Consider the following 25,345-nt stretch of genomic DNA (forward strand, 5'->3'; position numbering starts at 1 on the left):
TCAACTCTTCGCATGAGGTGGCCAAAGTACTGGAGTTTCAGCTTTAGCATCATTCCTTCCAAATAAATCCCAGGACTGATCTCCTTCAGAATGGACTGGTTGGATCTCCTTGCAGTCCAAGGGACTCTCAAGAGTCTTCTCCAACACCACAATTCAAAAGCATCAATTCTTCAGCGCTCAGCTTTCTTCACAGTCCAACTCTTACATCCATACATGACCACTGGGAAAACCATAGCCTTGACTAGGTAGACCTTAGCCGGCAAAGTAATGAGGTTTTGAACAAATTTAATTGATGTCAAATTTTAACAGAGAAAGCATTGAATTCAGAAGCTTTCTCCAGTCACCAGGAGTCCGTTTCACATCTGACTGAGGTCATGTGGCACCATTATTTGGAGTTTCACTTCTTATGAAAGGGAAAGTGTTAGTCGTTCAGTTGTGTCCAACTCTTTGTGACTCTATGAACTGTAGCCCACCAGGCTCCTCTGTCCATGGAATTCTCTAGGGAAGAATACTGGAGTGGTTAGCCATTCCCTTCTCCTGGGGATCTTCCTGACCCCAGGATCAAACTCTGGTCTCCTGCATTGCAGGCAGATCCTTTACCATCTGAGCCACCAGGGAAGCCCCTTGCTTTCTATGGTGCCATCCGTAGTGTAGCAGCAGCTGCACCTGAGTTTGTTAGAAATCCAGAATCACCTCTCCCCACCCTCACTCCGCAGCACCTAGTAATGTGCTTGCCATATAAATATTCAGTGAGTCAATGAATTAACATAATCTCAGCTTTCAGTTCTTTTTCACAGTCCTTTTGTCTCTCCAACCCCACTCCTCTCACAATCTGATAAAAATCTACTTACATTTGAATCTGAGAACAAGTGTTATCCTTCGGAGAAGTCTTTCCTCACTGGCTCAAAGGATTTTCTCCTCTGTGTTAGCACTGAGTCAACGGTGTCTACCATTATTGCTATTCTGCTGTCGCAAGTTAATGGTTTGCTTACATGTCTATGTAAGGAAACTGGTAACTTCCTCTAATAACATAACATCCCTAGCCTTTAGGACTGGCAATGAGGAGACTCTAATTAGGAAGGGAGGTAGTACTCACCTAACATTCCCCTTCTAAGGTCTAGATTTCTCACCTTTAGCCTATGGTCCCCCATATCATGCCTCCACTTGGAAGAGGCTATCTGTCCCTACAAGACTGTCTCAATTTTGAAATTAAAAGTAAAAAAACAAAGAAAGGCAGGATTTCCTAACTCTGTGACCCATCTTCCAACTTCTATTTCTGTCTGAAAAATTACCAAGTCACCATCATATCGTTAACATTTGGAAATACCCACCTTTTCTCGTTTCTATCCACTTCCTCCCTAATATACGCCATTACGGACAGATGGTCTTACTCTAGAACTCAAAAAGAAACTCTATCAGACATCTTCACAGTGGCCTAGATGCAAAGGAATCTAACAAAAACTGAACCTATGTTTATGTATAACTGATTCACTTTGATGTACAGCAGAAACTAACACCACATAGTAAATCAACTATACTCCAAAACAACTTTTTAAAAGAAAAAAAGGAAAAGAAACCTGCAGTGTGTGTGTGATGTAAGCAGTTCACTAGTTGTGTTACTATTTCTACCCCACACTGGAAGCTCCCTAAAACACAGAATATATTACTTTATCTTTATATTCCATTGTCAAGCTCAGTGTCTGACATATGATAAAAAGAGGTGCATTTTGCTTGATTCCTGGGTGTAGGTTTTTTAAAAGACTGAACTTGGAAGTTAATACTGATTTATTGAGTGGTTTTTTTCCATTGTGACTTACTCCACAAAATTATAAGGTTAAGGATAGTGCTACAGGGTTGGTATAAATGATCATATCATTATCATTCAAACCAGGAGAGTTTGAGAATGCTAGAATGTTAAACCAGATAAGACACTGGGGCAGTGGGTGTGGACCTAGGACTGTGTCAGGGCCACTTGGATGTGTGGTCATTCTAGGTTTGAAGCTCAGCGGTATTGTCCCATAAAACCAAATCTCCAATGGGGATGAAATGCTAGGGGTATAGCCAGGTCACGTGGGGCTGCCATAAAATGCTTTTCCTTGGCCTCTTACCATAATCATGTGACTTTGTTCCTTCATTGTCTTTTCTGCTGTGAGTCACCAGGAATCCCACCTCTAGTTACTTGTTTAAAAGTTCAGCTATTGTGAAAATTCCAGGAAATCTCTTGACTTTCTGATTGGTCTTTTTCCTTGGGCTCCACCATCTTAACTTTCCTGAAACCCTTTCTGGTTTCCTGCATTTTAGTTGATAGAACTCCATATTTTAGTAGATATAACTCCATGGGCTTCTCTGGTGGCTCAGATGGTAAAAAGAATCTGCATGCAATGCAGGAGACTGGGATTCGATCGATGGGTCAGGAAGATACCCTGGAGAAGGGAATGGCTACCTGCTCCAATTCTGGCATAGAGAATCCCAGGAACAGAGGAGCCTGGCAGGCTACAGTCTCACCACAGAGTCAGATACAACTGAGCTACTAAGCACACAGGTACTCATTTCTCTCTATCATTCTTCATTTCTGTCCTTTCCCTCAAACCCTCCCAGTTTTGGGTGTTTGTTTTGCTTTCATACATCTCTCTTCTTCTGAGGCTTGAATCCTATCACTTATCTATTGTTCTGTTTCCTGTTAGATAATCTCTGACATTTCACAAATTAAATTTGACAAAGTCTCTTGAATAACAAAGGAAATACACAAGCCATAGTAAAGGGGGCACACAGAAGTCAAATATACTTGGGGACTTGTTTATTCTCTGCACCACTTCCGGAAAGATACAGAAGAAATGGAGTATACCTGGAGTGTTTGGTTACCAGAGAACTGAAGAGTAAACTTTTATTACAAATATTACATGTCTTTAACAGAAACAGTGAGCGCTTGATGAATTCTTGTTGGCATGAGAATGCATTTAGGCTTCAGAATAGAGCAGAATTCTATTTTATTTCCAAATATTGGACAAAACTAACCACGAAGGGACTGGCACCACGGAGGGGCTCAATTCTTCCTATTACTGAAACACAGCGGGACCCCATAGTCCTTCCCCCCATGTCCTCTGCCTGCCCTTTGTCTGTGGAAAACTTTAGTCAAAGAATAAGTTTAGTCAGAGAAATGAGCACATTCACAAACAAAGGAAGACAGTCACAGGAGACCAAATAATAAGTACTCATTAAGTGTAATCAAAGACTTTTTGTTCCTTCTCAAGGGCTATACATAATATTCTGAGCCATATCCTTTCAGCAATATTATAAACACTGAAAGGCTCATCAGATGGAGAAATTGAATACATGGAGACCAGGCTGTAGCCATGTTGTAGGCTACCACAGTTATGAGTGAAAGTGTGAAAGTAAAAGTCGTTCAGTCATGTCCGACTCTTTGCGACCCCATGGACTATACAGTCCATGGAATTCTCTAGGCCAGAATACTGGAGTGAGTAGCCCTTTCCCTTTTCCAGGGGATCTTCCCAACCCAAGGATTGAACCAGGTCTCCCACCTTGCAAGTGGATTTTTTACCAGTTGAGCCACAAGGGAAGCCCAAGAATACTGGAGTGGGTAGCCTATCCCTTCGCCAGCAGATCTTCCAAACCCAAAAATTGAACTGGGGTCTCCTGCATTGCAGGCGGATTCTTTACCAACTGAGCTATGGGGAATTGGCTTCAAAGACATGGAAACAAACCAACCCTGGAACTGAAGATTAACTGTACCTAAAACAACTAGATGACACTGGTCAGACCACCGATGACCAATCTGAAGATGGCTGTCAGAGCTGACTGTACTGTTTCTGCTGTGGCCCCCTCCCTCAGCCTATAAAAGCTCTCACCCCCTGCTTGTCAGGATGGGAGTCGACCTTTGGACAGATACCCACCCTCCCAAGTTCACTGGTATGCACCCAGGCAACCTTCCCATTTCTGAGTGCTAATGCTACTTGGGCTTTCTCGCCAGTTGGTTCTGATGTGTATATGATGTTGAGACTGTTTAGGGGCATGAGGTGCTATTTGGGCATTTTGCCAGCTGATTCTGATGTGTGTTTGATGTTGAGGACCGTTTGCAGGCACTGACTGCTATTTGAGCATTTTTGCCAATTGGTTCTGACATCCATCTACCATTGAGGACTGTTTGTGAGCACTGAGTGTCATTTAGGCATTTTTGCCAATTGGTTCTGATATCTGACTATCGTTGAGGATCATTTGTGTTGGGGAAGTGTTTGTTTGGGACTCCATACCAGTCACCAATGGAGAGGGTTTATGACAGATCTGTTGTTTGATGTGTGACTGGGTATTCCATTTGTGTGATTGACATTATTGTTGCCTATGTAAAATGAGAAAATCAGGTTCAATTCATTAAGAAAAAGTCAAGCTATAAAACTATGACTATAGAAAAAGAAAGATGATTTTTTTCTGAACAATGTATGACAACAGTATTCCTTAGACTCCAGAGAAAACTGGTTAAGATGAAACTCTTTTGAAATTACAAAACTTGTTCTTTTTGCATATGCAGTTAGAGAAACCTGGCTTGATAAAACATTTTTTTTCAGACACTAAGGAAATGAATATGCCTAGGAGAAAATTTGAAGTTAGATTTTATCATGTCCTTGAAATACATACACAGACCACTTTGCCTGGGACTCTAACCTTGGGTTAAATAGTAAAAGTTTAAGCCAAGGGAAACAAAAGGGAAGCCTTTTAACATTGAGAGTATAAATTCAACTATTCTGACTATTATTAATAAACTGATAAAGTTTAATCACAATGTCTAATTTATGAAATGTAAAAAGGTGAAACAATGAGATCTCTGTTTGTCTGAATGTCTATATGTCTGAATATGTGTTTTTGTCTTTGGATAATACTGCTGAGGTTAATTTGTAAAGGAGATCCTTTTAATTGGCTTAAAAAATAAGTGCTTACTAATCCAACAAATCTAAATGTATCTACTTTTGTTTTGCAAGACCAAGAAGGAAACTAAAAATGTTTGGATTTATAGACACACACCCTGTACCACATTTAAGAAAAATTTTGATATGAAAAATGTATGTTTTTAGAGGTTATGGAATATGTTCTTAAATTTTCCAATCAGAAAATGCTGGTATAACATTTCAATCACTTGTTTCTTGGTTTTGTTAAGGTTTTCCAGGGTTAAAACTTGTGATGTGTATAAATGATGAGGGAAGCATTTCAGTGTGTAAAGCAAGTAGGATATGTGTGTTTTCAGTGAAGAGAGGGTATAAAGAATGGAAATATTTTTTTGTTGAGGAAAAATGATAATAGTTTTGTCCTACAGTTGTTTGTTTCTGGATGGGAAAATACAAAACAAATTTGTTTGGATCCATAAGATGGTAAAAGATTTGTGAAAAAGAAACTCTGAGAAAAGAATTTTGTACATTGTCAGGATTAAGATTATGGAAAAACTGTCCAGTAAAGTTGTCACAGAGGATAACTCCTCACGATGTGCAGCACTGATGGCTTTAAGTTCACTGCTTAAAGCACATGGCCAGTGTTTGTGTGACAATTGGGTATAAATGTTAAAATGCATGGCTTATAAAGTGTTTCCCTATGAATATACTTCAGAGCCTCTCCATGATACCTGATTAGTTTTCCCCTAATGTGGACAACTAGGCAGATACATAAACATAAAGGAGGTCTAGAACCGAGGGACATGGATAGACCCAGAGCAGACCACTGAGCCACCCTGGCAACGCTGGGAAAATATACTGATTATCAACAATTTCTATGGAAAGATTTACAGTTGAAAAGGGTAAATGATGAAAGAAATTTTCACATGTTGAGGTATGGGGAAATCATTCTGGCTTATGCATGATTTACTTTGAACTTTGGGCTAACCAAAACAGCCTATTTGTGGCCTATTAAATGTATATCGTATAACTTCCATGGTGGCTCAGATGGTTAAGTGTCTGTCTACAATGTGGGAGACCCGGGTTTGATCCCTGGGTCAGGAAGATCCCCTGGAGGAGGAAATGGCAATCCACTCCAGTACTATTGCCTGGAAAATCCCATGGACAGAGGAGCCTGGTAGACTACAGTCCATGGGGTTGCAAAGAGTCAGACATGACTGAGCAACTTCACTTTCACTTTCAAACGTATGTTGTACATTTGCTTTAACCATTAAGAAAAATAGATTCAGAGAACAATACAAAGATGCATTTTGATTATTATCCTCATTGTAATATGTCTAGTAATTTTCAAATGTTTGTCCAGGTACTACGACAAAGTAATATTCCCTTTCTTGCTCTGTGCCTCCACAAGATTGAGGAGTATCAAAGAAAAGGAGGGACTGAACCAGAGCAGGACCCTCCCCCTCCAGAACCTCCCCCCAGGTCCTCTGCCTGCCTTTTGTCTGTGGAAAACTTCAGTCAAAAAATAACTTTAATCAGAGAAATGAGCACATTCACAGACAAAGGAAAACAGCCAAAGGAGACCAAATAATAATAATGTACTCATTAAGCATCTCAAGGACCTTTAGTTCCTTCTCAAGGGCTATAGATAATATTCTGAACCATGTCCTGTGAGCTGTCTGATAGATACCGAAAGGCCCACTAGCAGAAGTTGATTACATGATGACCAGGCTGTAGCCATGAGGTAAGCTGCCCAGTTATGAGAACTGACCTCAAAGAAATGGAAAAAACCCAACCGTGGAACTGAAGATTAATTGTACCTAAAATAACCAGGGGTTTCCCCAATGGCTCAGTGGGTAAAGAATCTGCCTGCCATGCAGGAGATCCAGGAAATATGGGGTTTGATCCCTGGGTTGGGAAGATCCCCTGGAAAAGGAAATGGTAACCTGCTCCAGTATTCTTGCCTGGAAAACCCTATGGACAGAGGAGCCTGGCCGACTACAGTCCATAGGGTCACAAAGAGTTGGATACAACAAAGCACGCAGGAACGACATAGCAAAATAACCAAGATGGTGCTTGTCATATCACCAATGACCAATCTGAAGATGGCTGTCAGAGCTGACTGTACTGTTTCTACATGTAGCCCCCTCCCTCAGCCTATAAAGCTCTCACCTCCTCCTTGTCAGGTGGGGTGGGGGTGGGAAGGGGGGTCAGCCTTTGGACAGACGTCCGCCCTCCCCTCCCAGCTGCCGGCATCTGAAATGAAGCAAACTTTCCTTTCCACCAACCTGGCCTGTTTATTGACTTTTGGGCAGTGAGCAGCTGCACCCCACACCTTTCAGTAACATTACTATAATACTCCTGAGAGGCCAAAACATCATGTGCATATTTATGTGTGATCAAACAGTGGGCCCATCTAAGATGTCTTTTTTTTTAAATTGAAGTATAATTGATACACAACATTATCTTAGTTTCAGATGCACAACATAACGACTCGATATTTGTATATATTATCACAATCAGCCTAGTTACCATCTGTAACATACAAAGCTACAAATTTTTTCTTCTGAAGATAACTTAAAAGACTTAATTTTTAGCAACTTTCAAATTTGAAATGCAATATTATTGACTATAGTCATCATTACTGTATGTTACATTCCCATGATTTATTTATAACTGGAAGTTTGTACCTCTTGATCCCCTTCACCCACTTCTGCCACCCCTTCAACCCCCTTCCCCTCTGACAAACTGTTCTCTGTATCTATGAGTTTTGTCTCTCTCCTTTTTCAGATTAACAATGAACTATCAGAAACAGAAATTAAGAAAACAATCCCATTCACAATTCCATCCAAAAGAATGAAATATCCAGGAATAAATTAAACCAAAATGCCTCATTAGAGCAATTATGGTAGAGCAATTCACATTCAGGGTCTGACATTTATCTTTTTCCTTCATTTTTAAGGAATCAGGTAAAATGTTTATATGGTGATAATAGAAGTTAGGAAACTAAAATTACCAAGACATAAAGATATCTAGTGATTTTAACTCTAAGGTTATATCTCTTTCTGCTGAATTACAACATTATGGGATACAGGACAAAAGAGTTTCTGAAGTATTTGGGGGGAAGTATATAGAATAAGATATTTTTCTTACTCTGAGAAAATGAAAAATGTTTAAAATAAATTTAACATTAAAACATTTAATGTTTAAAATAAAAGCCTGAACCAAGTCCCTGTTAAAGGTACTAAGATGTCAGCACATTAGAAACGTGTGCCACTCTTCCGAGAAAATGTTTCTCTGAGCTATTTTCCTTAGTAGAGAGACTCTTTTTGGTTCTTATTGTAAAAATCTTGGAGAAGCTTGAAAACAGCAAAGCAGACTGGAGGCAGAGTTCAATTCCTGAAAAGCTAAGGAAAGAAAAGCGTATCACTGAAAATGTAGCTCCTTCTGAAGATTCCTTAGACACAGAGGTGGGGAAGCAATGATTTAAAACAAAAACAAAACCGGCATAGGGATAGGCTAATGAGAATGTGGTGTGCCAGTGACTAACTGGTCTGTTTTGAGCTTCTACGGCTTTATTCTACCTTCTTTTTTTTTTTTTTTTTTCTTTTTTTGCTATGCCGGGTCTTCATTGTGGTACACAGGTTTTAGAGTTGAAGATGCAAGGGCATTCTAGCGTTGCAACATCGCAGTCTTATTTGCCCCAGGGCATGTGGGATATCCATTTGCGGAAAAGGGATCCAACCATGTCCCCTGCGTTGGAAGGCACATTCTTGACCACTGGGCCATTAGGGAAGTTCTCTATTCTACTTTTTTATACAAAATCTTTCCTAAAAATTGCTCCCCAGCCCAAACACTTTTTTCAGGCTATTAAAAACAAGTTCAGAGTCAAGTTTATAGCAAGAAATGATTAGCTTAGAACAGCAAAGACCTACAAGAGCTTTGAGTTCTAGAAAATTTTAGACACCCCTAAAGAATGCTGTCAAGTCTTGGCCTTGTCTACTTCAGATTTCCATTAACTGAATGAGGATGATACATTTTTCTATTTATCTCTTTGACTAATTTTCTCACAGTGGGTGGGTTTGTTCTTGGCAGGTCCAGGGGCATTGATTTCTTTGTAGTCTCAAATGTGAAATATGATCAGGCTGGTTGAATGACTGCTGTTCATCATATTGGGACCAGGAGTTGAATCTTGCTGGTGGGGACCTGCTGAATTTTAGAGCAGAGTAAGAAAATTGCTAGAGCTACACTCATGCTATATGGCTAACTGGATATGCTGTGTTAGGAGGCTTTCAGAATTGTGCAGCTGAGCCCGCCACGGAACCTCTAACACTCCTGGATGGGGTGATATGGACAGGTTTCAGTCGCTGTCTGCCTTCATTGCTCATGTTGACAACCTCTGGTGCAGTGTCCAGTGTGCAGGGGGAGATCACATGGGAATTCTTGTCTCGGCAGCTCATCACCTGTTCAAACATTTCCTGTGAGTTCACCTGCTGCACAGTTAGATCCCTAAGACCTTAATGCCATCAAACTGTGCTGGTTGCCCCTGACAGAAGGCTGTAAATCACCTTGATAAAAGAAAAGAAAAGCACTGTCTCTGACAGTTCCTCACTTCCTGTATTTAGTGGATGTTACCTGATTCTCTTGGTGTTCATCAGTTTATTGCCCATTTTCCAATCCTTTATGAGTCAGGAAGTTGTGGAAGTTTATAAGGCTAAAGCGCAGGGCCACTAAAAAGTGTTAAGGGGCACATGGAGCTGAAAACAGCCTTATTCCACTTGCCAGTTCTGTTCTCAACCTGAGGCTGAATCTGCCTGGAGGGCATGCAAAGTCGCTTCAGTTTTGTCCAACTCCTTGTGACCCTATGGACTGTAGCCTGCCAGGCTCCTCAGTCCATGGGATTTTCCAGCCAAGAATACCGGAGTGAGTCGCCATGCCTTCCTCTAGGGGGTCTTTCCGACCCAGGGGTCAAACCTGTGCCTGTTATGTCTCCTGCGTTGGCACCCAGGTTCTTTAAAACTTGCACTATCTGGGAAGCCTGCCTGGAGGGTAGAGTGTCTTTTTGTTTACACAAAGGCACCACAGTCTAGCAGCAGCATGGCCCACAGCACTTTGGGTTCCAAGACACCCAGTACATCCGATTCTACTACAAAAGGCGCTACTGAATCTTTTAAAAGATCATAACAACTCTGGTCACTTACCTTGTTCTATAAGGGATAAGAGTCGTCCTTTTTGGATGCTTTGACATTGTGGAGCATGAAGGATGAAGAAGAATGCATCTTGGAAATCTGTTGCTAAAAACTTAGTCACATGCCAGCTATGTTCTGCCTTGCAACCTGAGTAGCTCTGAATCTGACCTGGAGGGCTATGCTTTTAAGTATTACTCCTTCTCCTGAAAAAGCACTTTGACAACTTCCTGTATAGAGGATGAAGTTACTTTTAAAGGTTATCTGAGTTCAAAATCCCTTAAGATTGTGAGGATGACTTTATAGCACAGAGAATTTTCTCTGCTGGGCTGCACTCAAGTTATGATGGTAATTTTGAATTGCACTTAACCAAAGAAAAATTTAATATCGGCAAATTCAGTGCAACCATAACATAGGATGAGAAGTTCAGGAAATTCTGGCTAGGGTGTAAGCAAAGAATCAAGGTTATGTTGTCACACAGGTTTCTTGTAATTTCTTTTTATTCAAATAGCTATTCATTAAACTCCTATGTAACTTATATGCAGAGTACATCATGAGAAATGCTGGGCTGGAAGAAGCACAAGCTGGAATCAAGATTGCCAGGAGAAATATCAGTAACCTCAGATATGCAGATGGCACCACTCTTATGGCAGAAAGTGAAGAGGAACTAAAAAGCCTCTTGATGAAAGTGAAAGAGGAGAGTGAAAAAGTTGGCTTAAAGCTCAACATTCAGAAAATGAAGATCATGGCATCTGGTCCCATCACTTCATGGCAAATAGATGGGGAAACAGAGGAAACAGTGTCAGACTTTATTTTGGGGGGCTCCAAAATCACTGCAGATGGTGATTGCAGCCATGAAATTAAAAGACGCTTCCTCCTTGGAAGGAATGTTATGACCAACCTAGATAGCATATTGAAAAGCAGAGACATTACTTTGACAACAAAGGTCCGTCTAGTCAAGGCTATGGTTTTTCCAGTAGTCATGTATGGATGTGAGAGTTGGACTGTGAAGAAAGCTGAGCACCAAAGAGTTGATATTTTTGAACTGTCTTGTTGGAGAAGACTCTTGAGAGTCTCTTGGACTGCAAGGAGATCCAACCAGTCTATTCTAAAGGAGATCAGTCCTGGGTGTTCATTGGAAGGAATGATGCTGAAACTGAAACCTCAGTACTTTGGCCACCTCATGTGAAGAGTTGACCCATTGGAAAAGACTCTGATGCTGGGAGGGATTGGGGGCAGGAGGAGAAGAGGACGACAGAGGATGAGGTGGCTGGATGGCATCACCGACTCGATGGACGTTGAGTTTGAGTGCACTCTGGGAGTTGGTGATGGACAGGGAGGCCCTGGCATGTTGCAATTCATGGGGTCGCATAGTCAGACACGACTGAGCGACTGAATTGAACTGAAGCTCTAATAAAACCTGAATAAAACACTATGGATGGTACTAAGAAGTACCTGCTAGCTGAGCAGCTGACCCCATCTGACCCACCTCCCCTGAGGACAGAACAGCACACATGTCATTGGCGACTGCGTTTGACAAAGGCAGTGTGTCAGCTCCGGGTCTGCAGGGAGACAGCCTCCTCCTCAACCCTCCCCAATTTCTGAGCTACTGGCAGGGAGCCTCTGTGGGGCAGTAGAAAGGAAGCTAAGGGCAGAGGCAATCTGACAAATGGGAAATTTACTTTGTCAACAAAGGTCCTTCTAGTCAAGGCTATGGTTTTTTCAGTGGTCATGTATGGATGTGAGAGTTGGACTATAAAGAAAGCTGAGTGCCGAAGAACTGATGCTTTTGAACTGTGGTGTTGGAGAAGACTCTTGAGAGTCCCTTGGACTGCAAGGACATCCAACCAATCCATCTTAAAGGAGATGAGTCCTGGGTGTTCATTGGTAGGACTGATGTTGAAGCTGAAACTCCAATACTTTGGCCCACCTGATGCAAAGAGCTGACTCATTTGAAAAGACCCTGATGCTGGGAAAGATTGAGGGCAGCTAGAGAAGGGGATGACAGAGGATGAGATGGTTGGATGGCTTCATTGACTCAATGGACATGGATTTGGGTGGATTCTGGGAGTTGGTGATGGACAGGGAGGCCTGGCGTGCTGCAGTTCATGGGGTCGCAAAGAGTCGGACATGACTGAGCCACTGAACTGAACTGAAGGCAGAACACAACTTGCATGTGACTGAGTTTTTAGAAACAGGTTTCCAAGATCCATTCTTCTTCATGCTTAATGCTCTTAATGCCAAAGCATTCAAAACAAAAGACAACTTAGAAACTGAAGGTAAAGTAGGGGGCAGGGTTGTGGAGGGAGAGAATGAGGGTTGGCCTTGGGCAGTGAAAGTTCTTAAATCTATTCATTTCTCCAGGTTCTGAACTGGGATTTGTAAACTGTAAAGTCTCAAACCCAATTTTTAACAAAAGTGAATAAGGCTTCCTACTTGACTGAGAAAACAGGGTGACTAAGTACTATGAGAATTCATGACCATAATAATTTCCATTTATCCATAGTAATCATGTTGATTTGTGTGCATGTGGTTAAGTGCAGCATTTATTGTAAGGCACCAATACAAGAATGGGTGGTTCATGCTCTAAAACTCCAAACTCCCTGAAAGTTTCCCAATATTCACTATGATTTTTAAAAAGATTTCTCTTAGAGAGATACTAGTACAAACCCTGCTCTCTAGTCGGGGAAACTGAATTTTAACCCAAGTACCGAACTCCAAAGCTCATTGTCTTGACATATTAATAGATGCTTCTTTAAATGATTCAACTATTTACATGACAAAGTGTACTATGCTATGCATCCTTCTCTTGGATTTATAGCCATAATTTTATCTCTAGTCTCTTTTGCTGCTAGCTATCTTAGGTAGATGTGCTCCTGATCAGCGGTCACCTCCAGAATTATCTTTAATGCCCAGGATTATCTAGTTCCCAGGACTGGGCTTCTGTTTTGACTCCTGCTGTTTTCACTAGGTCCGCCTCCCTTGGGGCTGAAATTGTTCCCTGAGCCCCTGTTCAGGGCCGTGTCTCTTCTACTTCTGGAGAAGCCTCCTGGATGACACCTCTTTGGGTGTCTAATTCATCACAGAGAACTGAAAGATATCTGTTTGTCTCAAAATCACTGATGCTGACCATTGTCATGGGACTCTATCTAATGCTTTGTACCTCCTCAAATAGCCAAACGTGCTGTCAGGGCTATCCTGCCTTATCCAGTAGGTGGGTCTGGAGTTGTAGCTGTGACACTGACAGTAATCATATCTTAAATACAAACATCTTACTACTACATATTTTCTCAGCAGCTATACCTGTGCATTCGGAGAAGGTAATGGCACCCCACTCCAGTACTCTTGCCTGGAAAATCCCATGGGAGGAGGAGCCTGGAAGGCTGCAGTCCATGGGGTCGCTGAGGGTTGGACACGACTGAGTGACTTTAGTTTTTTTCACTTTCATGCATGGGAGAAGGAAATGGCAACCCACTGCAGTGTTCTTGCCTGGAGAAGCCCAGGGGCGGTGGAGCCTGGTGGGCTGCTGTCTATGGGGTCGCACAGTCGGACACGACTGAAGTGACTTAGCAGCAGCAGCACCTGTGCATTTACCTGAAGGAACACAAATTATGTGTTTATAAATGACTTCCTTCATATTGTAGGTTTATACATGTATATATGCACACATATATATATACATGTGATAAATACATTAAGGATTTGTTTCAGTTGAGTTGCTCAGTTGTCTCTGACTCTTTGCGACCCCATGGACTGCAGCACACCAGGCTACCCTGTCCATCACCAACTCCCGGAGCTTCCTCAGATTCATGTCCATTGAGTCGGTGATGCCATCCAACCATCTCATCCTGTCGTCCCCTCTCCTCCTGCCTTCAATCTTTCCCAGCATCAGGGTGTTTACCAGTGAGTCAGTTCTTTGCATCAGGTGGCTGAAGTATGGGAGCTTCAGCTTCAGCATCAGTCCTTCCAATGAATATTCAGGACTGATCTCCTTTAGGATGGACTGGTTATATCTCCTTGCAGTCCAAGGGACCCTCAAGAGTCTTCTCCAACACCACAGTTCAAAAGCATCAATTCTTTGGCGCTCAGCTTTCTCTATAGTCCAACTCTCACATCCATACATGACTACTGGAAAAATTATGACTACAAAAAAAATTCTTCTAGTGATGTATGTAAATAAGTTGGGGCTTCCCAGGTGGCACTAGTGGTAAAGAATCTACCTGCCAAAGCAGAAGACATTAAGAGATGCAGATTCTATCCCTGGGTTGGATAGATCTTCTGGAGAATAAAATAAAAACACAGCCCATGTGTGTTCTCGCAAATCACATGGACAGAGGACCCTAGCAGGCTACAGTCCAGGGGGTGGCAAAGAGTTGGACACGACTGAAGTGACTAAACATGCATGTAAATAAGTTTAACTGTGGCTTTCATTTCAGAATAATAAAAGGGTCCTAAAATATTTGGCATTGTAAGGCACTGTTAAGAGCACTGGGGTGGTGAAGAGTAAATCTTCACCACCTTTTAAAAAAGACTTTAGTTCAGATTCAGGTTCTGAATATGAGGACTGTGATAAGGATCAAATTACCTTCTTGAGTGTCAACTTATATATAAAATGGAGACAGTAATTGTAATTCAGGGCTGTTATGAATATTAAATGTCAGTGTATGTAAATCCCTTCTATCCTGCATATAGCAAATGCTGAAAACTGTTAGCTATTATGATCATTATTAAAATACGGATGATATATACCTTGTAAGATTATAAATATTCAGCAAGAAGTAGACAAGCTGCCTAATCTATCACATTTCATTGAATCCGGGTTGTACCATTATTTTAGTTACCTCCAAGAAAGACAAAAAATGCTGCCAGTTGCACAATAGATAGTAAGGTTGAAAAATGAAATGTTAGTCGCTGAGTCATGTATGACCCTTTGTTACCCCAAGGAGTGTAGCCTGCCAGGCTCCTCTACCCATGGAATTCTCCAGGTAAGAACACTGAAGTGGATTGCCATTCCCTTTTCCGGGGGATCTTCTTGACCCAGAGATCGAACCTGGATCTCTAGCATTGCAGTTATAAACAGTAAGGTAGATTCCAATTTCAGGTACATTAAGTGTAAAAAATTTTGCATTAAAATAAAAAATACTTTATCTCTTCTTCTCTTCCCTATTACTTAAAGAATGAAGAATGTTTACTCCTTAAGAGTCTGAAATTTTGTTTCCTATTCTTTTTCCTACCAAGACCCTAGGATCTCCTACTTACTTGGCTACAAAAGGGCTACAAGCACTGTAAGCTTTCTGTATCACTTTTATACTATCATGATTCCCCTTTATTTCTTCCATTTCAGTGTGAATTCAACTGCTCAGCATTCTGATTCTTGTTATATAAATCAATATTTTAAAAGCCTAAAACCTCTTCCTAGTTACTTAACACCTCCATTCTAATATTTAGGTTCAGAACCATTTATTAATGCATATGTACACCTTTGGGCTTCCCAGATGGCTCTAGTTGTAAAGAACTCACCTGCCAAAGCAGGAAAGATAAGAGATGGGGGTTTGATCCTTGGGTCAGGAAGATCCCCTGAAGGAGGGCATGGCAACGCACTCCAGGATTTTTGCCTGGAGAACCTCAAGGACAGAGGAGTCTTGCAGGCTACAGTTCATGGGGTCACAAAGAGTTGGACATGACTGAAGCAACTTAGCACGCATGCATGCCTTTAAAGTGAACAGCATGGTGACTGACCAGGCACTCCATGGGAACAGAAACAGACAAAGACTGGGAAGAAATTCAAACATGATGTAAGAAATGGCAAATTTATATGCCAAAGGTGGTAGAAAGGTTAAATAGAATGAAAGTGGAAAACAGAAAACTTTCTCACAAAATGACTTCCTAGGAAATCTCTTCAAATCTCTTCAGAAACACTCTCTCAGTCTCACCTAGCAAGTAAAGTGTTGTATATAGTTGGTCTCTTATTTGGCTAAACAAAATTAAACAAACATAATAATTTCAGAAATAAAATAATAGAAATCAGAAATAATTCAAATTAAGGTTTTGGTTATTCTATTTCACTTAGGACACTCAGTGGACATTAACTGGGGTACTTAAAAGTCATTTCAATTAGGCACCTCTTTAGTCCTTCATCGATTATTTCAAGTGTTCTAGCCTCAAATACATTCCTTTCTTCTACAAACTTCTGAAAGAGATGAGTACCTCCACCCACACCAAAATAATGTACTTTGCTGGCCAAAAGCACCCGTCCATTTTTATCTAACAATCTAAGGAATGTTTGGTGCAAAGGACCATAATAATCTGGATTGTAAATAGTTTCTGAGGTAAGAATGAGATCATATTTTTCAAAGAGTTTTTCACTGCTCAGTACAAGCTTACAAAACTCAGACCACTCCCCTGAAAAGAAGCGGCATTTACATAGCTCTTGTGCTACTGTTGATCTCCTGAGTCTTTTCACATCTGGTTTATTTACATCATTTTCTTCATCTTCCAAAGTGGAGTTGGCCACTACATTAGGTAAGGTTACTTCATCAATCACCACACTGTTATAATCTTGAAAATGAACTTCTTTGGCACCTCCCTTGAGTGCCATTATACCCAGCAACCCTGATCCACAACCAAGATCCAACACTTTTTTCCCAGCAAATTTCACTTTGGCCTTTGTCAAATATGCCAGGAGGTCAAAGGTACACTCCCAGATTTTCAAGCCTCCTTCATAAACACCTGAAATCAGGTCAGAGTGAGAAGAAAAGCTTTTTGAAATGATGTTTTCTCCAGGGAAGTTCTCTTTCAACAAGGTGGTTTTCATTATTGATATGTTAACGTGTTGGAGACCTGGTACTGTTTCTGTGACTTTATTTTCTAACACTTTCTTTAAATCTTTAGGCATAGCATGCTCTTTGGCAACTCTCAAGCAGGGCTTTTCCTCGTGTGGTTCCAAGTTACTTGAACTGTTAGCTGCAGCGAATGAGCTGTCTGGGTCTTGAGAGGGAGCCTCATTTCTCTCTGACTTATGTTCCCACAAATGGTCCTGCAGCAAGTCAGATTGTTCTGTGGAATGTTTTTTGTCTCTGTGTGTACCTTTTTGTCTTTCTGAGACTGAAGACTCTTGTGAGGAATGTAGGGCCAAAGCTCCATCTCCAAGAGATGTTAATTCATCTTCCAGATGGTCTTCTATAGTGAAATTAAATTGAAAAGTCATTCTCTCATAAAATGCACACAACCGTTAAACTCTAAGGAAGCTTCTTCAACTTCTGGAGAGAACTGAGGACACACATGTAAACCTGCTTCAATTAATTATTCTGTTAGTTCTGCTGAAGGTCTATTTCTCCTTAGCTGCTTATACAGTTACAAATATTCAGAGCTATTTCCAAATGATTTTTAAGAGGTCTTTGCTCTTCTTTCAGTGCAGCTCTAGAGAAAAAAAAAAAATGTTATTAAGAAGCAAAGTGACACATTTCATTTAAATTGTTCTTTACAGCATCGGACCTTGTTTCTATCACTAGTCACATTCACAACTGGGTATTGTTTTTGCTTTGGCTCCATCCCTTTATTCTTTCTGGAATTATTTCTCCACTGATCTCCAGTAGCATATTGGGCATCTACCGACCTGGGGAGTTCCTCTTTCAGTGTCCTATCATTTTGCCTTTTCATACTGTACATGGGGTTCTCAAGGCAAGAATACTGAAGTGGTTTGCCATTCCCTGCTCCGGTGGACCAGTCTGTCAGACCTCTCCACCATGACCTGTCCGTCTTGGGTGGCCTCACATGGCATGGTTTAATTTCACTGAGTTAGACAAGGCTGTGGTCCATGTGATTAGATTGACTAGTTTTCAAAAGGTCAGTTTTCATTCCAATCCCAAGGAAAGGCAATGCCAAAGAATGTTCAAACTACTGCACAATTGCACTCATCTCACACACTAGTAAAGTAATGCTCAAAATTCTCCAAGCCAGGCTTCAGCAATATGTGAACCATGAACTTAAAGATGTTCAAGCTGGTTTTAGAAAAGGCAGAGGAACCAGAGATCAAATTGCCAACATGCAGTGGATCATCACAAAAGCAAGAGAGTTCCAGAAAAACATCTATTTCTGCTTTATTGACTATGCCAACACCTTTGATTGTGTGGATCACAATGAACTGTGGAAAATTCTGAGAGATGGGAATACCAGAGCACCTGACCTGCCTCTTGAGAAACTTGTATGTAGGTCAGGAAGCAACAGTTAGAACTGGACATGGAACAACAGACTGATTCCAATAGGAAGAGAAGTACATCAAGGCTGTATATTGTCACCCTGCTTATTTAACTTATATGCAAATCACGAGAAACGCTGGGCTGGAAGAAGCACAAGCTGGAATCAAGATGGCCGGGAGAAATATCATAAACCTCAGATATGCAGATGACACCACCCTTATGGCAGAAACTGAAGAGGAACTAAAAAGCCTCTTGATGAAAGTGAAAGAGGAGAGTGAAAAAGTTGGCTTAAAGCTCCACATTCAGAAAACAAAGATCATGGCATCTGGTCCCATCACTTCATGGCAAATAGATGGGGAAACAGTGGAAAACAGTGTCAGACTTTATTTCTTGGGGCTCCAAAATCACTGCAGATGCTGATTGCAGCCATGAAATTAAAAGATGCTTACTCGTTGGAAGGAAAGTTATGATCAACCTAGATAGCATATTGAAAAGCAGAGACATTACTTTGCCAACGAAGGTCCGTCTAGTCAAGGCTATGGTTTTTCCAGTGGTCATGTATCGATGTGAGAGTTGGACTGTGAAGAAAGCTGAGTGCCGAAGAATTGATGCTTTTGAACTGTGATGTCAGAGAAGACTCTTGAGAGTCCCTTGGACTGCAAGGAGATCCAACCAGTCCATTCTAAAGGAGATCAGTCTTGGGTGTTCTTTGGAAGGAAAGATGCTAAAGCTGAAACTCCAGTACTCCGGCCACCTCACGTGAAGAGTTTACTCACTGGAAAAGACTCTGATGCTGGGAGGGATTGGGGGCAGGAGGAGAAGGGGACGACAGAGGATGAGATGGCTGGATGGCATCACCGACTCGATGGACGTGAGTTTGAGTGAACTCCGGGAATTGGTGATGGACAGAGAGGCCTGGCGTGCTGCAATTCATGGGGTTGCAGAGTTGGACACGACTGAGAGACTGAACTAAACTGAACTGAAACATTCCACCCTCCCCCACCAACAGCTTTTCTATGAAAGCTGTGGAGAGAGAGGGAGACAGATTTGGAAACACACACAGCCTTCAGGGTTCAAAAGCTGAAGATAATAAACTCTAAAAACAAATAAAAGACCAGCAGCAGCAGCAACAATTAAAAACAATACAGTCCAAAATTCTCGGGCAGAAAATGATTCAGCTTAGCGATTGTCACGGCCCTGCCCAAACATATAATATTTAAACTCTTAAACTGCCAGAATTTCTTCAGTCTGAGAGGGTAACAGGCAGGAAGGCCAGGGGTCTCCAAACAGAGGAAATAGTTTGCAAGTGTCAGACATTTTTCTCTCTCTTAAGCGGCAGGAGGAAACAAACTAGCGATAGTTTTTCTTTCTCTATACAAATTTAAAAGGAGGTTTCTCTTAAAATTCTGTGTTGCTATGACACCTAGTTTCACCTGAAGTTAACTACTCTCAAACCTAGAGATAACCAATGCCTTTTTCTTATGGAAATATTTATCTTAAGCTATGCTAATGTACTACTCATTTATCCCAAACTCTGTCTTCAAGTCAGTTCTGCCTTTTGGCTCAGAACCTACTTGATAAACCAGTATGTTATACTCAGATATTGTTCCTCTAATCTATGTAAATGAAACTATTTGTATGATGATCTGCCCTTCTTCAAGATTCAAGTTAATCATTTTATGGACCAAGATAAACCATTTGGTGCCAAGCTTATCCCAAAATGCATCTTATGGGTGAGGGGCCTGGTGCCATTCTGAGTTTTGAGACATTCCTTTCCCCTGGTGGCTCAGAGGTAAAAGCGTCTGCCTGCAAGCTGGGAGACCCAGGTTCAATCCCTGGGTCAGGAAGATCCCCTGGAGAAGGAAATAGCAACCCACTCCAGTATTCTTGCCTGGAGAATCCCATGGATGGAGGAGCCTGGTAGGTTACAGTCCATGGGGTCGCAAAGAGTCAGACACGACTGAGCGACTTCACTTTCAGTGACTATATAACATCCAGCTGAAGACTAGCAGAGGGGGGTACTCTTTCTGCCCCCTTCTGATGCCTATGTCAGAAGCTTTCTCTATCTCCTTTATGCTTTAATAAAACTTTATTACACAAAAGCTCTGAGCAATCAAGCCTCGTCTCTGGCCCCTGATTGAATTCTTCTCCTCCGGGGGCCAAGAATCCGGCATTGTGATTCAACAACAACCTTTCACTTCTGTTACCGTTTCAAGTAACAGGACTTCAGGACTGTATTTTGCTGAATGAGCATCCCTTTAAAAACATGCACAGGTATGCTGATGTGTGTAAATTCATCCAAATGACCTAACTACAAACATTTAGCCGAGATCAGCAGCCCTAAGCATACTGGGAGTGAGGTAACTCTGGAGTAATTAGTAAAGATTAGCTTGACACAAAATAAGGGTACTGAACCGCGTGGAGAGGCCCGTCGAAAATGGAAGCAACTTAATCAAGAGGGTCTTCTCTGTATCTACTGTGTTAGACACTTAATATATACCATGAGTTCAATCTGCACACCAACTCTGACAGGTGGGTCTCTAGCCCCATTACACAAGATGTACAGAGTAGGGTCAACACATTAAGCGGGTAGGAAGGCGTCTGTTTCTATCCCACTTCACCGCGGGACTTGCAGTCATTCCTGGCCGCGTGCCCAGGTCAAACCCAACCCCAAATGTGCAACCAAAAAGCCCCATGGGATGGAAGGTTGTAAATCTGGGGACTCTCGGCCCTCACCTTTCCCACAGCGTCTCAAAGCAACGTTGACAGCGATCCAAACTTGGAGATGCTCGTCGGACTCCCGATTCACCTGGCGGAGAACTCCGGCCAGATTCGCCAGACCGGAAACGTGCACCAGTGAATCGAGTCCTCCCACGGCCAGACAAGCCCGGCTTTCTTCCCAGTCATGTGGGGCCCGGGCTCACCAAGGAAAGCGGCGCCCTTCCTCTCTATGGTTTTTGTTCGCAAGGCCTGCCGGGACGTTGGGAGTTTCCGGTCTTGGCTCTGGCGGGAGTGTTTTGAAGCTTTGGTGCTGGACGAAAGCATGTCTCAGGAACGCGCTGTCCCGGCGAGCGCGGTTCCACTGGAAGAAATAAGTAGCTGGCCGGAGGAACTATGCCGCCGGGAATTGCCGTCTGTCCTGCCTCGGCTCCTTATATCCTTTATTGTCATTTCCACCTGGAGAGGGCTGTGGGGCCGGTCTCCAACCTTCTGTCTCATCTAACGCGTTGCGGGCCTTGTTGGGTCCATGCGACTTCAACTTTCTCCTCTCTTTGTTGACAGTGAGATGAGTAAGCGAGGAAATGAAGGGCGAGCGAGAGCCGTGGGTGCTGAGGCCAAAGTTACGCTTGGCTTTGGCATTGGGAGGGCTCTCGGGTGTTCTTCCAATGGTTTTCGGCAGTGGATATGCCGTTTTCTTCCACTCCTCTGGGCCTTCAAGTTGCTCTGTACGTGCAGTTAAGTGTGATGACTTTTGCCTGGTGGAGAGCGGGGGAGACAGGAACTTAGCCTTGAGCTGTAAGGTGAGCCGACTCTGGAAGAAGGAGTGGAGACCGAGATACTCCGAGCGCTCATCTCTAAAATGGGTGGTAGAATCGAATTAAAGGACGTAGTTCTGCCATGGTGCCCGGTGTGTAAAAGATGTTAAGCAAATTCAAATGTTATTCTCGTCCGGTTTTCAAACCTCTTGTTTTATTGCTGGTGAGGAGTTGCTTCGTTTACTAATTGGGTTTCATGTGCTGCGTTTGAGGTACTTAATGACTCCTTTGTTCAGGTGCAGACCGTTTAGTAGCTGAATCCCTTTTTGGTTGTAAATGTATGTGGAGGCCCAGGCCTTCATGTTAAAGGGTAACTTTTTTTTTTGTTTTTAAACAGCTTGGAGCACAGAAAACTTAAACATAAAACTGCACTCAAAAACAAGACCTTCGCTTGAGAAATTCTGAGCACTGCACACAGATAAAGCCAAATGTAGATATTACTGTCACAAAGAAATCATTCACCTGGACACTGGCAAAATCCCACTTTAGTGCCAAAACCCTTTCTTAATTATTGTGCAGATATGGAATTTCTGTCCTAAAAGATTTTTGATTTCTGCAGCAAATAGCCATCCTTCTCCTCAAAAACTTCATAGCAGGCAGGGTGTTAGGCTTAGGGGGAACAAAGAACATGGTTCCTCTTTCCCCCCTCAAGCTTATAGGGGATTTCAGTAATTGAAAGTAAATATTTTTATTCCTGCCCACCCCCCCCAAAGTCAGCATTCCCTCCTGGTTTTCATCTCAAAATTCAGAAGAACCAAATCCTGTTCTTTTGATGGAATTTTAAGTTTCATCTCAAAATTCGAAAGAACTGAAACCCCTAGGCTTCTTAAACGGTTTCACAAGCCAAAACCTTTAATCAAGTTCTTTCATTTCTGCCCTCAGACTATATTTTGAATCCATCATCCCCGTTTCCTGTCACTGCTCCAAACCCCCATAACCTCTCATCTGGGCTGTAGTTAATAGTTCTCTTGCTTCTACTCATGTCCTTTTACAATCTCTCCGAAAACAGTTCATATTGAAAAACATGTAATTTCCTTTTTAAGGCACCCCTTACCACAAGGGCTTCTTAACAAATTAGGAATAAAATCTAAACTTTTACTTTCAAGTCTCCTCACGTTCTAAGCCTTGTCCTCTCCCACTTAGCTCACTACATTCTAACCAGAGCTACATGAAGCTCACCTACCTTAGGATCTTCATGTTTGTTGATGTTCCATGTAGCTCTTCTCCCAGGCTTTGGTAGGTCTCATTATTCAGGTTTCAGCTCAAATGTGACCTGCTCAGGTAAGCCCTTTTCAGAGTCTTCAGTTTTAGGTGGTTTCCCCAAACTCAGTCAGTAATACTTAACGCATTGCTCTGTTCAGTTTTCTAAAGAGCAGTCAGATCGGTAATAGAAATTATATTGTTGACTTCGTTTCCTTTTTGCTTTTCCTCACTATACTGTGAAGTTCATAAAGGCAGGAATTTTGTTTTCACTGCATTGTCTCCAGCACTTAGAATAGTTCCTGGCACATGGTAAGCATTCAGTGAAGGGCTAAAAAACTTTGTCATGTCTTAAAATGGCCTGACGTCTCATTATATAATTTCGTTTTTCAGCTTTTGGTTTTACTACAGCACTTTTCAACAAATGAAAGAAATTTTCTATAAATCCACAGTTCTGTCACCCAAACATTATTTTTGTCTCTTGCATTTTACATGTTATTTTTCAGTCTTTCCCTGCATGTCTGCATAATCATAACGAAGTTTAAATTTTGGAAGAGGTAAAAATTTTTTTTTTTTACCTTTTCTAAAATTTATGCATGAGGCAGATTCTGCCCTGAACTAAATTAGTTCTACTGAACTAAAATGAGTTAATGACCATACCTCATTTTGATTGCTGCTGTAAGATATGTAAGTAAGATTTCAAAGTAAGATTTCAGAAGAAGAATGACTTCTTATATTACTGCGATGGGGTTGTGTTTTTTTAATTTTGCTGATTGACACATGCTTTAATAATTCTTATATTATTTTTACAGTAAAAACTTTCTAACAATTCTTAATGGTTTGAAAGTGTGTAGTTAATAATGTTATTACTGTTAACTTTTACAGTGCACATAGGATAGTTTATTATCACGTATTTGTAAGCTCCTATGTGCAGAAGAGTTTCAGTCTGATAAAGTGATAAGATAGATAGGCTAATAACATGAAAAGAAAGTAGAAAATGATCAGTGACAGATGTAGATACAGTACTATAGAAGTGCTAAGGAGAAATAAATTTGTTGCAGAAACCATGATTATGGATTGTATTCTCATCTGTCAGAAATATGTCATAATTACATATAGTTTGAAGAGATAAGTTTATCCTTGAGTGTTTTGAAAATACTTAAAGTATTTTCATCCTATTGTTTGTTAGCCTAATTAGCATTACTTTTTTAAAAGCAAAATTAAGCCGGTAATTTGAGTCTAATTTTAGTCTCTTACTATCATTGCTTAAACTTCAAGAAAGGTCTTTGAAAATCTATTCTCAGTAGTGAATATCTTACTCAGTTCAGTTCAGTCGTGTCCAACTCTGTGACCCCATGGACTGCAGTACACCAGGCCTCCTTGTCCATCAACAACAACTGGAGTTTACTCAAACTCATGTCCATTGAGTCAGTGATGCTATCTAACCATCTCATTCTCTGTCGTCCCCTTCTCCTCCTGCCTTGAATCTTTCCCAGTATCAGGGTCTTTTCAAATGAGTTAGCTCTTCACATCAGGTGGCCAAACTTTGGAGTTTCAGCTTCAACATCTGTCCTTCCAATGAACATTCATTGGACTGATTTCCTTTAGGAGAGACTGGTTGGATCTCCTTGCAGTCCACGGGACTCTCAAGAGTCTTCTCCAACACCACAGTTCAAAAGCATCAATTCTTTGGCGTTCAGCTTTCTTTATAGTCCGACTTTCACATCCATACATGACTGCTGGAAAAACCATAGCCTTGACTAGACAGACCTTGTTGGAAAATAATGTCTCTGCTTTTTAATGTGCTATCTAGGTTGGTCATAACTTTTCCTTCCAAGGAGTAAGCATCTTTTAAATTCATGGCTGCAATCACCATCTGCAGTGATTTTCGAGCCCCCAAAAATAAAGTCTGTCACCATTTACACTGTTTCTCCATCTGTTTGCCATGAAGTGATGGGACCAGATGCTATGATCTTAGTTTTCTTAATGTTGAGTTAAGCCAGCTTTTTCATTCTCCTCTTTCACTTTCATCAAGAGGCTCTTTAGTTCTTCACTTTCTGCCATAAGGGTGGTGTCATCAGCATATCTGAGGTTATTGATATTTCTCCCGGCAATCTTGATTCCAGCTTGTGCTTCTTCCACCCAAGCATTTCTCATGATGTACTCTGCATATAAGTTAAATAGGCAGGGTGACGATCTACAGCCTTGACTTACTCCTTTTCCCATTTGGAATCAGTCTGTTGTTCCATGTCCAGTTCTAACTGTTGCTTCCTCACGTGCATACAGATTTCTCAAGAGGCAGGTCAGGTGGTCTGGTATTCCCATCTCTT

The 25,345-nt window shown here is 41.5% G+C and overlaps 2 protein-coding genes across 5 annotated transcripts in view; one reads left to right on the forward strand and one right to left on the reverse strand.

The window, feature by feature from the left end:
• Positions 1-12,609: 12,609 nt before the first annotated feature.
• METTL18 (methyltransferase 18, RPL3 N3(tau)-histidine) lies at positions 12,610-21,113 on the reverse strand. Its single transcript, XM_004013678.5, has 2 exons — positions 21,016-21,113; positions 12,610-17,500 (listed from the first exon to the last, which is right to left on the reverse strand). The coding sequence occupies exon 2, from the start codon at positions 17,286-17,288 to the stop codon at positions 16,167-16,169; it is 1,122 nt and encodes a 373-aa protein (XP_004013727.1). The 5' UTR covers positions 17,289-17,500; positions 21,016-21,113; the 3' UTR covers positions 12,610-16,166.
• Positions 21,114-21,262: 149 nt separating this feature from the next.
• FIRRM (FIGNL1 interacting regulator of recombination and mitosis) overlaps positions 21,263-25,345 on the forward strand; it is a 50,392-nt gene continuing 46,309 nt past the window's right edge. For all 4 annotated transcript variants that reach the window (XM_060396076.1, XM_012187251.5, XM_060396077.1 and 1 more), the window contains exon 1: positions 21,263-21,433. In XM_060396076.1, the coding sequence (XP_060252059.1) occupies positions 21,323-21,433 (111 nt within the window). In that variant the 5' untranslated portion in view covers positions 21,263-21,322. The remainder of the gene's footprint in view (positions 21,434-25,345) is intronic.

Source organism: Ovis aries, chromosome 12 (genome assembly GCF_016772045.2).
Source record: "Ovis aries strain OAR_USU_Benz2616 breed Rambouillet chromosome 12, ARS-UI_Ramb_v3.0, whole genome shotgun sequence".
In the NCBI taxonomy this organism is placed as follows: domain Eukaryota; kingdom Metazoa; phylum Chordata; class Mammalia; order Artiodactyla; family Bovidae; genus Ovis; species Ovis aries.